The following is a 13,301-nucleotide window of genomic DNA, read 5'->3' as shown; positions in this document are numbered from 1 at the left end:
CAAATTGGGAATTGGGCTAGAGTAAAGTATTTATGAAATAAATGCAGAAATTGTGGAGCTTTAATTTCTTTTTTATAATTTATTGATTTTAGAGAGTGTGAGGTAGGTAGAGATAGCAAAACATTGATTTGCTGTTCCACTTATTTATGCATACATTGGTTGCTTCTTGTATGTGCCCTGACCAAGGATTGAACCCACAACCTTGGCGTATCAGGACAGTGCTCTAACCAACTGAGCTACCCAGCCAGGGCCTGGCACTTTCATTTTATAACTGAATGCTTTCTTCTCCAGGGAAAGGAAACAGATTAGTCTTAAATTTCAGAGTTCCTTCTTTGATAATTTGAAATGTCCAGCTAGGGCCTCAGAAAGGGATTTGTACAGACAGACCTGGATATGGATAGACTACTGACTAAAGCCAGGTTCTGTCTTCCCAGCAGTAAATTAGACAACCTGACTGTCCTGTGGTTCTTGTGGTTTTGGAGGTGTTGAGAATCCCATGTGGTTTAATTAGTAGGAATTAACTTACTGTATGAAGAATTTTTCTTTCCTGTGTGGATGTGACATCAACTCTCATAGCAAAAAAGAATGAATTCTTTTAAAATTGGAAAGTCATTCATTTCTTGGCAAATTTTTGGTTTCATTTAGCAGCCCCAGAGCTCATGGAATATGTCATTTGAGTTACTTAAAATCTAAACCCAAACTTGTAATTCTCTATGGTTTACAACAGCTGCAAAGCGAGAATGAGAAGTGTGGTCTGGTTGGCTCTGACAGCAGGGCTCGTACGCAGAAGGCTGAGCTGTGCGCTGATTGCTCCCTGCACAGGCTTGTTCCTTCCTCACAGCAGATTAATCCGAGCAGCAGTGTGGCGCTCAGAATAGGGGTCTCCATCCGCCCTCAGCACTTCGTGGTGTCGCCTTTACCAATAGGGTCGTGGTTCCTGCGGTGTTTCGGGGGCTTTGTTGGAGATCAGGAAAGGAGGGAGAAGCTCAGTGATCCTGTGCCTTGTAATTTGATGGGCCCGTTGCTTTCATTTCCTGGAGAGATCTCAGAGAGACAAAATAGTAGGGACATGGTCTTACTTGTGATTAAAAGAAATCATCTTTGTGAGACTTCTTGGCCCTATGCTCCCATGTCTTCCTCTTCTGAGAGTTGCTTCGCCTAGAGAAACGCAGCCACAGTTCTGCCTTAGTTAGCTGCCCGCCCCTGTGAAATGCTAATGAGCTTTCCCTGTGCGCCAGGCAGTGTGTTAAGCTGCTTTATATACTTAGCTCAAGCCTTACATACAGTATCTCATTTAATCCCCATGACAGCGCTGTGCAGCGGGTGTTACTATCCCTTCACGTTTCAGTGAGGAACTGAGGCTTGGAGGTTAAGCAACAAACCCAAGTGATAAAGCCTGGACTCAAACCCAGGGTTTGTCACTCAGTTCACGGTAACGCCAGCCATGCAGTTAATCAGGCTGAGAAGTGAATGATCCTTGGTTCCCTTCTTCCCTTCACCCTCACATCACTCTCTCAGCAAGTCCTCTCGACCTTATCTCCTGCATATGTCCCAAATCTGGCCACTTTTCCTGTCTCCACGGCACCAGCTTTGTCTACTCCCATACGAGCCCTTGCCTAGACCACTGCGGCAGCCTCCTAACCCGGTCTTCCTGCTTCCGTCACAGTCCATGATATTAGAATGATATTTTAAAGGTCTAAATAAATCATATCACTTCCCTGTTTAAAACTCCCACTGACTGCCCAATTGCAATGAGAAAAATCTAACCTTTACTGTGGCCCACAAAAGCCTATGTGTTTGAGCTCCTGCTGCCTCTCCTACCTCATGCCCTGTCTTCCTTCCTATCCTTCAGACACAAACAAGCTTATTCCAGCCTCTGCCCCAGGTGTCCCTGCTGAGAATGCTCTTCCCCAGACCTCTCCCTGACGCTCCTCCTCGTTCAGGTCTCTACTCAACTGTCACCTCCTCAACGAGGCCTTCTCTGAGCACCACAGCCCATCCCAGTTCCTAAGTTTTATTTTCATCACAGTGCTCCCCTTCCTTATTACTCTCATTCACGGTCGTATTCCTAGTGCCTAGAAGAGTGCCTGGAGCAGAGTAGACTCTCAGTCCGTAATTGCTGAATGAATGGCAAACAGATGCTATTCTTTGCCTAGAAAGCCCTGGCCACCTCCACCTCTCTCCTCCCACCCCTTCACATATTTAACTCTGGAGTATCTTTCAGTTCTGGCTCAAGCATCATTTCCTTGGGGAAGCTTTCTGTGATCCTCTGTTGCATCCTTTCATAACAACCTCTACTTTTCCAGAATGGCCCTCACCACACATTTGTGTGATTGTTTTATTAAAGCCCATCTTCCTCACCTGACCATACTCTTCATAAGGGCAGCATGTGGTCTGTCTTGCTCACTGCTTTACTCGTAGTGCCCGGCACACGATAGGTCCATTTGTTAGTGGATGAATGGAGGAATGAATCACTTTTTTTTGCATCAACTTGGTCCACACTTGAAACGTGTGCCCCAAATGAATGAGCAGGAAGTTCCTTAGTGCCCGTGACTCCCTCAGGAATCTCATCAGGATGTTAACACTTGCTGACCAGTCACAAGATAACTCGTGTCTGCACTTACACTGATAGAGACAGACAGTGGGAATAGGAAAGACCTATAACAGTGAGCAAGTGGCCCATGCTCTGCTGCCCAAATGCCTTTTCAGTGCTGCCTTCTGTGCTTTACTTACATTTGCCCATCAGACACTCTTCCAGTGATAGTGGAGCCCAGAGCACCCTCGGTTCACTTTACCGATGTCCACTTTTTGTCCTGATTTCCTTGTTTTTAAAGTGAGGTCCCCTTGTGTGTAATTGTGAGCTGTTATTGTCCACCCTGGTAGACCTAATGACAGATGAGGAGTGTTTAGTTCAAAATTTCAAATCCTTGTTCTGTCACTGAATAGTTCTGAACAAAGCTTTTAACTTCAGTTACTAACTTATTCTCCACATATCTAAAGGACCAAAAGACTCAGAACATAGAGATTCAGCTCAATAGTATGATCCCAAAGCCACAGTTGGGATCAGGAATCCAACACTATTAACTCATTTATCTTGTTGAAGCTTAGGCTTCATACATTCCCAGTCTCACTATTCCTCTTTCCCTATACTGCTAGCAACCCTTACAGAGACAATTAAAGCTTAGAAATTTTATTTTCAAAGGAACATTTCTCTCCAAAAATAGCCTACTTCTAAAAATAAACTTAAATAACTTTAAGTTTATAGGAATTTTTTTTCTGTATCAGGCAAGGAAGCCAAAGTTCTGCGTGTATAAGTTTGAAATGTTTGACTTGGTTGTTAGAGCATATTGTTTCTCAGCAGGATACCACAAAAATCATTATCCTACTAATGATTACCTTGAGCTAATGCATTATTCACAAGGCTTTCTTCATGCACTGAGGCTCTGTCTAGCGATGCAATAGCATCCAAGTGTTTTGGCCAAGAATTCCATAGTTTACGTGAGAGTAAGCAGAATTGTTTTAAAGCCGAAACCAGACACAGACACAGGTGTGGTTTGTTCTTTTTTTTTGGTAATATCTTTAGCTGATATCCTGGCACTTGACAAAGTCATTCACACTGTAGTCCATCTGCTGTCCCTCTTGGCTTACAGATTAGTTCAAGTTTCTCCACTGATACGTGCTAAAATGTCACAAGCACATTTAGAAACTCCCTCTGCACCTGGCTTCTTTTTTTTTTATTAATCCTGACCCAAGGGTATGTCTATTGATTTTTAGAGAGAGAAAAGGAGAAAGAGAAAGAAACTTCGGTGTGAGAGAAAAACATCAATGTGAGAGAAACATCGATGGGTTGTGCCTCCCATAGTTGCCCAGCCAACCCGGGGATCAAACCTGCAGGGCAGGTATGTGCCCTGACTGGGCGTCACGCCTGCACCCAACGCTCCAACCAGCTGAGCCATCCAGCGGGGGCTGCGCCTGGCTTCTTGTCTCCAGAGAGCCATTCCTTGCCCCTTCCCCGCATCCCCAGCACCAGCCAATTCCTTTTATCCTGCTTGTCTGCTTAGTTTCCTTTCTGCTAGAACTCCCAGCTCCCTGGCATAAACAACATTTCAAGGTCAAATCTGTAAAAAATTCCAAAGAGCTGCCTTGATTCTGTTGTTGCGCTGGAATTATCATCACCAGCGTCCCTCGTATGGATCATGTGCTGCTTCTAGGGTTTCGCGCACTTTATCACACTTGGTCTTTCAAGTAGTCCTGTGACTGTATCCTCACTCAGCAGATGAGGCTGTTGTGGCTCAGAGGAGCTAGATGATTTGGCCAATGTAGCAGAGTTGGAGCTAAAACCTGCATCACCGCCTCCAGCTTTCCCACTAGCCTGTGGTCCCACTCGATATATTTTTGAAAAAGTGGTCATATTCAGAATCTGGGAAGTCATTTTTCTCAAGGAGATTTTGTTGCGGAAGGGACTTTTGTCTATAACCTAAAACACATAAGATTAGCTTTATTTTTTTAAGGTTCAGGCGATGAAGAGGTGGTAGTATCGCTATATCATTTGTTTCTTGAGGGTTCAAGATTCAGATTTTTAAACAGATGGAGTCTCACTGTGTTGCCCAGGCTGGAGTGCAGTGGCATCCACAGGCGCAATCCCAGTGCTGATCAGCACGGGAGTTTTGACCGGCTCTGTTTCTGACCTGGGGCAATTCACTTCTTACAACCTGATGGTCCCCCTCTCCCAGGACATCACCCTGTTGACGCCCAACTTAGTGGGGACATCCCATCTGCATAGCTCCCTATAGCATACAACTCCTGGGCTCAAGTGACCCTCCTGCCCCGCAGGCTCACCACCACGCCCAGCTGTAGTTTGTTCTTGAATTTAAACCCATCTGGCATTTTAACTCATTCATATTTATGGAGTACCTATTACATTCCAGGCACCAGAGATAGGGTGGGGAACAAGACAGACATGATCCCTGTCCTCGTGGAATCTCGAAGACAAGCAAAATAAATGGGCAATTGCAACATTTTAGTAAATACCTGGGTAGGGGGTGTACCAGGTGGGATGGTGGCAGGCACATCTAACCCAAACTTGACAATAGGGAAGGCTTCCCAGAAGGAACTTCTGACTTGCAGGCCCAAGGATGAGTAAGAGTTTTAGCCAGGTTGGGATTGGGATGGAGTGGGGTAGACAATAAAGTTTCAAGAACATGGGAAGACCTGGAGGTGAGAATGTGGCTCGTGTTGTCTCAGTTCTTGCTCATTAGGTCAGATTTCATGAGTTAGCTGTTGGAGAGACTTGGAAAAAGCAGATCAATGGGGAAAGCTTGGAAAATACCTCTCTCTGTCTCATGTCTTAACAGAAAAAACTCGAGTCTCCACCCCCCTCCACCAATCCCTTCCTGGAAGATGAGCCAACACCAGAGATGGAGGAACTGGCGATGGAAAAAGGAGATTTAGATCAAGTAAGTCTGGTTTGCGCTTCCACCTGCAGCCTACCTAATCCTTATTTCTGAAATGGGCCTGCTCGCTGTAAATGTGATCCTTTGGCTGTTGACCATGTTCAGAGATTACAACCTTGGTGGTCTTTATTGAAAGCCTTTATCTGAAAGTGTATTTAGAAAACTGAGTGAAACAGCAGCCCTTCCTGCCCTACCTCTCTGCCCCCGAAGAGCCTCACCACGGGAATTAGCAACACGCACAAGCTTAATTAGCCCGTGAAGCGGGGCAGCAGAATTCTGCCCTGCCTCATTCATCATCTCCTGACCCTGTCGGCTTAGCTTTCGGTTGTACTCTCATCTGGTCCAGTGATGACGTGAGAGCCTGAAAGATCCCCGGCAAAGTTAGCACCATCAGCTAGGAGAGGCCTCCACTTAGTGTAAGCCGATCACATTAGGCCTGGAAGCCATTGGGGAGGCCTGGAAACATCAAGGTGACCCAATGGCATATTTGGAGAGTTACTTTTCAGAGCACACTAGCACTTTCATTTCCTTCAGATTTTTCTGTCCAACTCTAAATTTCCTCTCCCTTCATCCTACAGAGCAGTGTTTTTGTTTCACTGCCATTTTATGACAAGAGGGGTTAGAGCAATAAATCAGAACTTTTTTTGTCTGGATTAGTGATCCTTCCTTTTAATTTTCTACACTTGGCTTCTAAAGAATTATTTTATAATATTATTTTGCTCCAGATACCACCAAAGGGAGGCTGGCTGGAAAGACTAGCTCTGGGAAACCCGTAGCAACGCTCTTTGCAGCTAACCCTGTGTTCCTAGCACGGTGAGGGTAGGTGTACAATCCTAGCAGGAGCCAGGAGAGCAGAATTTCCAGGGGCAGTTCTGAAGTGATGCAATATAATGTGTCTGGTCCATTGATTCAGTAATTGTAATAGCATGGATACCTCACATTTTTATGGTGCTTTATAGTTTAAAGGTCTTTTACATGCTTTTTTTCATTTCATTTTCAGAGTGCCTGCCTCTCATTTTTTATGATTTTATATGAGCTGCAATGCCTGCAGCTCAGAGAGGTTAAGTGATTTGCCCAGAGTTACCTAGTCTGGAAGTAGAAGAGCTAGGACTGGAAGCTGGGTCTAGAAGTCAGAGATTAGGATTCTTTTCCTTGTGCTCTTTCTTATTACACTGTGATGTCTCAATGAAAAGTCAAGGGACAGCCCTGGCTGGTGTGGCTTCGTTGGTTGAGCGCCGTCCCATACACCGAGAGGTCACCAGTTCATTTCCCAGTCAGGGCACATGCCCAGGGCTTGATCCCCAGTAGGGGGTGTGCAGGAGGCAGCTGACTGATGTTTCTTTCTCTCTCGCCCTCGCCCTCCCTCTCTCTCTAAAATCAGTAAAAACATTTATTTGTTTTTTTTAAATAGAGGACATAGAAATGAATCCCATGAATAAAACTGAAGGGAGACCTTGAGGCTGTATTCCAGAGGTCTGTGCAAGTAAATGTAACTTATTTAAAACCATCCTATTAGCCAGCATGGGAGAAAACAAAAGATTTCTTCTAACACTTTGGGAAGAAGGACCGGGATGGGAAGGAGGACTCTCTTGATGTAGAGCCCATTCTTCTGGTGTATGTTCTCCACCCACACTGGGTGCAATGCCTCCCCAGTGCTGGTGGCTGCCATTGTCATGTCCGGAACTGTGTGGTTGACTACTACTTAGATGCTGCAGTGCTGCCGTGAAAAGTTATCCCCTTAGCTAGCTAGTCATCTCTGGATGCTATTAAACTAGATTAGGATAGAGTCCCCCATTACCTACAAAATCAGTTTTGCCAGACGAAAATACGATGTTTATTTCTCATGAACCTTTTTGCTCATTTCGGAAGCTCAAGGTTATTGTATAATGACCAAGACCTGCTCATTCTTAAGACACAGAACACAGACACATGCTGTAAAGAGAGTCATGAGTCATGTGGTAGGGAAGATGCCAGAGCCTGGTCCGTCATTGACTGACTATATGACCTTCAGTAGATTTTTAGTCTCTGCAGACTTCCCTCGTTTCTTATCTTTAGAGAGCTAATGACTTTCAAACTGATTCCTGAGTGCCCCCATCAGGTGTCACTGGGGGGTTGGGAGGAGACCAGGGCCCTAGGTAGCTCCAAGCAGAACAGTTCTATTATGAGCCACTTTTATCATGGACTTCCAGGTAAAATTTCTTTTGATTCAGGGATTTTATGTGTGTTTAAGAATAAAGTGCTGAAAATCCCTGGACTAGATTATCCACTTGCAGTTTAACAGGCTGTTGCTTGTTAGTAATAAATCATGCACACCAGTGACAAATGCCTCCTCACAAACCTTCCCTGACCTTGCAGGCCTCACCAGCACTTGTCTTGCTTGTGATTGATTAGGTAGGAGCTCCAGGAGCTCCCTCTTCCCAGCCACTTACTGGCTTCCAAGTTGGGTGCACAGGAGCCCTGTGGGACATGGGGAGGAAGTCTACAGGATGCTGTGATGAGCTTAGCCAGAGGTAGTAGGGAAGGCCCCCGAGGTTATCCTGGGTTAGCCAACCCATCACCACACTACAGTTAGTGAACAGTGTGCCCTCAAGGTAGGGCTCACTCCTACTCACTACTGCAGTTTAGATTATGGTAAAGGGAGCATGACCTTGAAAAGGGCATTCAGTTTGAACAATCACCTGCCAGCATACCCAATGATAAAAAAAAAAAAAAGGCATATGAAAAGAGACTGGGGGTGCTAAAAGTATAAAAGAAAGAGGGAGAAGAAATAAGGAATTTCTGGTTAAAAATGTCCCCTTCTGGTGATCCGAGCAGTTAGATTTAATCTGTTTACATTGGATGGTAATAAAAGGAAATGGGGCCAGCTGCAGACCTCCTTACTGTGACAACAGTAACCTTTTATTATTCCATCAAACTCCAGGAGGAAATAGCTTAAACATCTGCAGCTTTTGGACAGAATTCACACACTCAGAAATCCAGCCTGAATGCTACTGCTAAATGACTTAGTAGATGCTTTAAGCTGAGAATCAACCCTTTGGGGAGCTGGATGGTGCAAAGGGAGACACCAGCTGGAGCTGAAATGCCAGCACCTATTATCTAAATATAAGCCCATTCATAGGCAGGGGGCAGCCCTGTGGCAAAAAAGGAAACTTCAGGCACTCTCTCCTATTGTCCTCTTTCTTCCCTCACACTCTAGAAATGCTGCAAGAGGACCAGGAACTGTGGTGACAGGTCTCTGTTCTCACTGCCAGGAGCGGCATTAGTGGGCAGAGGCTGGCAAAGCAGAGTCGCCTGCGGGCGGGGTTGGGACGCCTGCTGCATCCGATTATGCCTCTCTCCCGAGTGCCAGATTCAGAGTGTGCTGGGGGGCCTCATCAAGCACAGGGCCTGTGGAAGACTGATGAGGATGAGTTTGTCGAATGTCATGTAGCCATTTTCATTTATCACGTAAAACCTGTATTTTATACTTGTACTGAATGAGCTCTTCAGACCTAGAGATTTTTATCATGTCACTTCCGTGCATACATTAAAAGGAAAAACATAAGCAAAATAAAATAGGTTAAGATATTCCTAAAATTTTTTCACATTCAGAGTCCACATCTCCTGAGCTACTTTTTAAAAATACTTTTTATTTTGTGGTAATTACATATAGACTCATAAGAAGTTGCAGAGTACAGAGGTCCTGGGTGCCCATCTCCCAGCTTCCTCCAGTGGTGACAGCTAACACAGTGCATTATCAAAACCAGGAAGCTGATCCTAACCCCCTTTTCACTCAGGCATGGATGTCTGTATTTTGCCACACATTAGTGTCCTCCGGGCCAACCAGGATGTTAGTGACACGCCATTTCTTAAGAGTGCTTCCCTACTGTCTCTGGGATTTTCTGCCAGGCCATTCGTACCTATATCTCCCATGTTTTCTATTTTATTTTACTTCAAAAAAATAATAATATCAAACTTAGAGAAAAGTTTTAAGGATATTACAAAGAACTCTTAAAATATTTCACCTGGGTTTGCCAGTGCAGGAGCAACCAACGACGTGTCTCTCTCACATCGCTGTCTCTCTCTCCCTACCTGTCCCCACCGGTCATCGTCGTCCCCCCCCCCCCCCCCCGCTCTGAAAAAGCAATGGAAAAAGTACCCTCAGGTGATGATAAAATAAAAAGCATGCAGTGCTTTCTTTTAGGAATTTGGGGTGAGAGTAGAAAGTAGCTAAATAAAAAGTTAGCAACCCTATGTTGGTCCCCTACCCTTTTTCTTATATTTACTTGTTGATCAAATCTGACAGTCTAGGAACCATTGCAGGAAAGCAATGCTATAATAGAAAGAGTTCTAGTTTAGGGGATAGGAAACTTCCCCATGTGCCTTTGGGTAGGCTGCTAGGACCCTCTGGACCCCCCTTTCTTTAGGTATAAATAGTAGTAATAATTGAAGGTGGTTGTGAGGCACAGATGAGATGTTACTCTGTATCAAAGTGCCTGGCCCATAATAACAGTCAGTAAAAAGAGGCTATCAAAATTAGATCATGCAAAAGCACTTTATAAATTTTAAAGCACTATACAAATATAAGGTGCTGTTATTAGCTAGGATTTAAAAATTTTAAACATAAGTCAGATGATAAATAGCTTCCAAATTGAAAATGCATGTGTTATCAAAGAAGCAGTAAGTCTTTCACCAGACCAAGCAAGTAAACGTTGCTAACAAAGCCGCCTTATTGTTCACAAGTTGGCATGAATTATAATGCAGGATTTAGACTCAGTTTAGTTATATTAAGTGCTTCTTATCTATAAGTTAGGAGTGAACTTGGAGGGGAGGCTTACTTTGAAACTGCTTGAAAATTTGCAAAGACAGTTCAAGTATAGGGTTTCTTTTTCTTTTTTTCTTTACAGCCAAAGAAGCCTAAAGCCCCAGACAATCCATTTCATGGCATTGTTTCCAAGTGTTTTGAGCCTCATCTCTACGTGTATATTGAGTCCCAGGACAAGTGAGTGATGAACATTTTGCTGCTTTCTATTGCATTTTTCCCTCCTCTGGTCGTGGTTGGGCTTCCCAAGGGAACAAGTCTTTCCAGAGGCTGAAGGAGGGACCTGGCATGCCTGTGACCCTCCCTGGAAACCTGTTAAGGATATTTTTATCTCTCTTGAATGTTATCATTTATTGTATATAAATCTCAGAAGCCTGATTTTGACTCTAATAAGGTCCCAAATGGATCCCAACACCCCCTTCCGCCTTGGGCACTGAGCCCTTACATAGCTGTCTCTGTCAGCCCACGGGCTTTACAATGTGAGGCCCTGGGAAATGGAGGAAGACAGCCTAATCTCTAATGTATATGTCTTCAAGTATAATTTGTTTAACTTTTCAGAATAATTTAGACTTACAAAAAGATTGTAAAAAATTCTCATAGGCCCTGTCCCAGAGAATGTTAACATTTTCACAACCATAGTTATCAAAATCAGGAGGGTAATGTTGTCCCATGAATGTCCTTTTTTTTGGTCCGAGATCCAGTTGTGCATTTAGTTGTCAGGTCTTTTTAGCCTCCTTTTATCTTGAATGGTTCCTCAGTCTTTTCATTACCTTTCATGACCTTGATACTTTTAAAGAGTATTGAGCAATTGTTTTGTACAGTGCCCTCAATTTTGTTTTGTCTAATGTTGCCTCTCGATTAAATCCAGATTATGCCTTTTGGGCAAGAATATCATAGAGGCCATGCGGTGTCCTCAGTACATCATATCAGGAGGCACATCGTGCGGATTTGCCGATTACTGATGATGCTGACTTTGATCACTTGCTTTAACGGGTGTCTGCTGGTGTTCTCTGCTGTGAAACCACTATTCTTCTCTTTATATTTAATGAGTATCTTGCGGGGGGATACTTTGGGACCTTGTAAATATCCTGTTTCTCATCACACTTTGCCCACGCACTTTGACATCCCTTGATGACTCCTGCCCGACGTAATTATTACTGTAGTGTTTGCCAAATGCTGATTGTTTCCGTCGATTCTTCTACATTTACTAATTGGAGTTCTATAAGGAAGTGCTTCCCTTTCTCCCCCATTGATTTGTCAGTATGGACTGATGGGTTCTTATCTTCTTTTATGGATTATCATTTATGTAATATATATGCATCTTACAAACTTAAGGGCTCCAGAAAATGTATAGAGCAGCCCATGTAGCCAAGTTTCCTTACAGCCAGAATATGTTCATGTTCCAGTGCCTCCTGTTCAGGCGAAGGTGGGAGACCTCCTCTCGTCTCTGAATCTCTGCCCACAGCCAGAGTATGCAGACCCTTCCACACTGGAAGGTGGATTTTGAAGAGGTCGGGTTTCAGGAACATCCAAGCTGACTGGAGACAGGCTGGCCCAGGCTCCAGGGGGAGGCCTGGTGTCCTGCAGAACTGCATAGGAGGACCAGAGAGTGGCTCACGCAGGAGAACAGCAGTGGCTGTGAGACAGCTCTTGAGGAGAGTTCTCTGGGAAAGCATTTAGGCGCTGAAATCCAGTATATTTCTTTCTCTCTTTTTTGCCTTTTTTAATGATTCTGTCGTGGGTTAGTGAATTCTTGTTTCCAAATGTGTTTCAGGGGTAAACCATAAGATTAAGAGACTATTTCACATGGAATCACTATATATGGAACGTTATTATTATTCACCTACCTGGTTTTTCCTAAGTGTCAACCTTTACCAATTTATTTCTACAAAACGGTAGCAACGTAGAATACAGGAATTCTCTTCTGCTGCCACACACGTGAGTTGTGAACATTCCACGCCAACGTGTACAGTTTGGAGGGGAAGGCTAAGCAATAGCCTCAAGCATGCTGCTGAACATAGGAATCTTTTATTGAAAAAGATTAAAAGTTAGATAGCAAAGTCTTCATAATGTTGCTCTCATCATTAAAGACTCAAGAAAGATAAAAAGTCACTGAAGATTAAAAAAAGAGGGAAAGGAAGAGGCCAGGAGGCTGCTTGCAGCAGTGCCACGCAGGCAGACCATCATCCTGCAGCAAGTGCGTACCTGGTAGCAGCATTGTTTCTGCTGAACTGTGTGCAGCTACACTTAGAAACCCATCAGAGCGAAATATGGCCACCATCAGTCAAAATCCGAAAGAAAGAAGGCAAACAAAATAACTCTAGGACAAATACACTATAAGTAGGTGGACATTTATGGAGAATAAATCAATACCTTGGACTGTCCCATCCTGCCCCAGTAAAAGTGTCACCTGCTTGATTCTATAGCTAGCTTCTCTTTTTCTCCCCGATGACAAAATGCTTCATATTAAAACCCCAGAAAAGGAACTTGGTAAAAGAGTTTCTACACTAGCAAAGACCTCCTTGCTGTTCCCCCCAGCGAGATAAATTCTACCCCCACCCAACCCACCCAGAAAGGTCGCCTGGACATTTTTTGCCCTGGAATGCCACAGTTTTCGTCCTGCCCTCTACCCGTTGGGTTATGTCTGCAGGCACGCAGAGGGTCGTAGTTACTGCGGCCTCTGCTGCACTCAGAAGGTTTTCTCAGGAAATTAATAAGACACCCGGAGAGGGCAAGAAAAAGGATCTGCTATTTGCTGACTAGACGAACAGGTCTTAAAGCAACCCACCTGGATGGCTGTTTTTTGGACAAAGCTCCTTCTTCTCTTATCAACCCAAATTCTTAGTTTTAAAAAGGCTTAAAAGCTATTGGGTCCAGGGTTTAAAGTGCCTATGAGATGACCACATACTTTCCCCAAACCTACCTGGTCTAAAGAAGCCTTTTCTCGAATTATTCTAATTCTGGTGGCTATCCTTTTCACGTGGCCTTGATTCATATAAAGCATACTCATTGTTCACGGTACTTTGGGCAAAGAGCCAGACCTCCCT

At 44.1% G+C, this 13,301-nt stretch overlaps 1 protein-coding gene and 1 non-coding gene across 2 annotated transcripts in view; one reads left to right on the top strand and one right to left on the bottom strand.

Annotated features, from left to right (window-relative positions):
• Window positions 1–13,301, top strand: part of VPS53 (VPS53 subunit of GARP complex) — a 120,637-nt gene that overhangs the window by 59,151 nt on the left and 48,185 nt on the right. Inside the window, exons 12-13 of the mRNA XM_016201992.2 lie at window positions 5,355–5,456; window positions 10,340–10,434. Of these exons, the coding sequence (XP_016057478.1) occupies window positions 5,355–5,456; window positions 10,340–10,434 (197 nt within the window). The remainder of the gene's footprint in view (window positions 1–5,354; window positions 5,457–10,339; window positions 10,435–13,301) is intronic.
• LOC148091226 (signal recognition particle RNA) lies at window positions 4,588–4,852 on the bottom strand. Its single transcript, XR_015715981.1, has one exon.

Source organism: Miniopterus natalensis, chromosome 17 (genome assembly GCF_054644295.1).
Source record: "Miniopterus natalensis isolate mMinNat1 chromosome 17, mMinNat1.hap1, whole genome shotgun sequence".
Taxonomy (NCBI): Eukaryota; Metazoa; Chordata; class Mammalia; order Chiroptera; family Miniopteridae; genus Miniopterus; species Miniopterus natalensis.
Note: the sequence above shows the minus strand (reverse complement) of the source record. Positions and strands in the feature narration are given on the sequence as shown.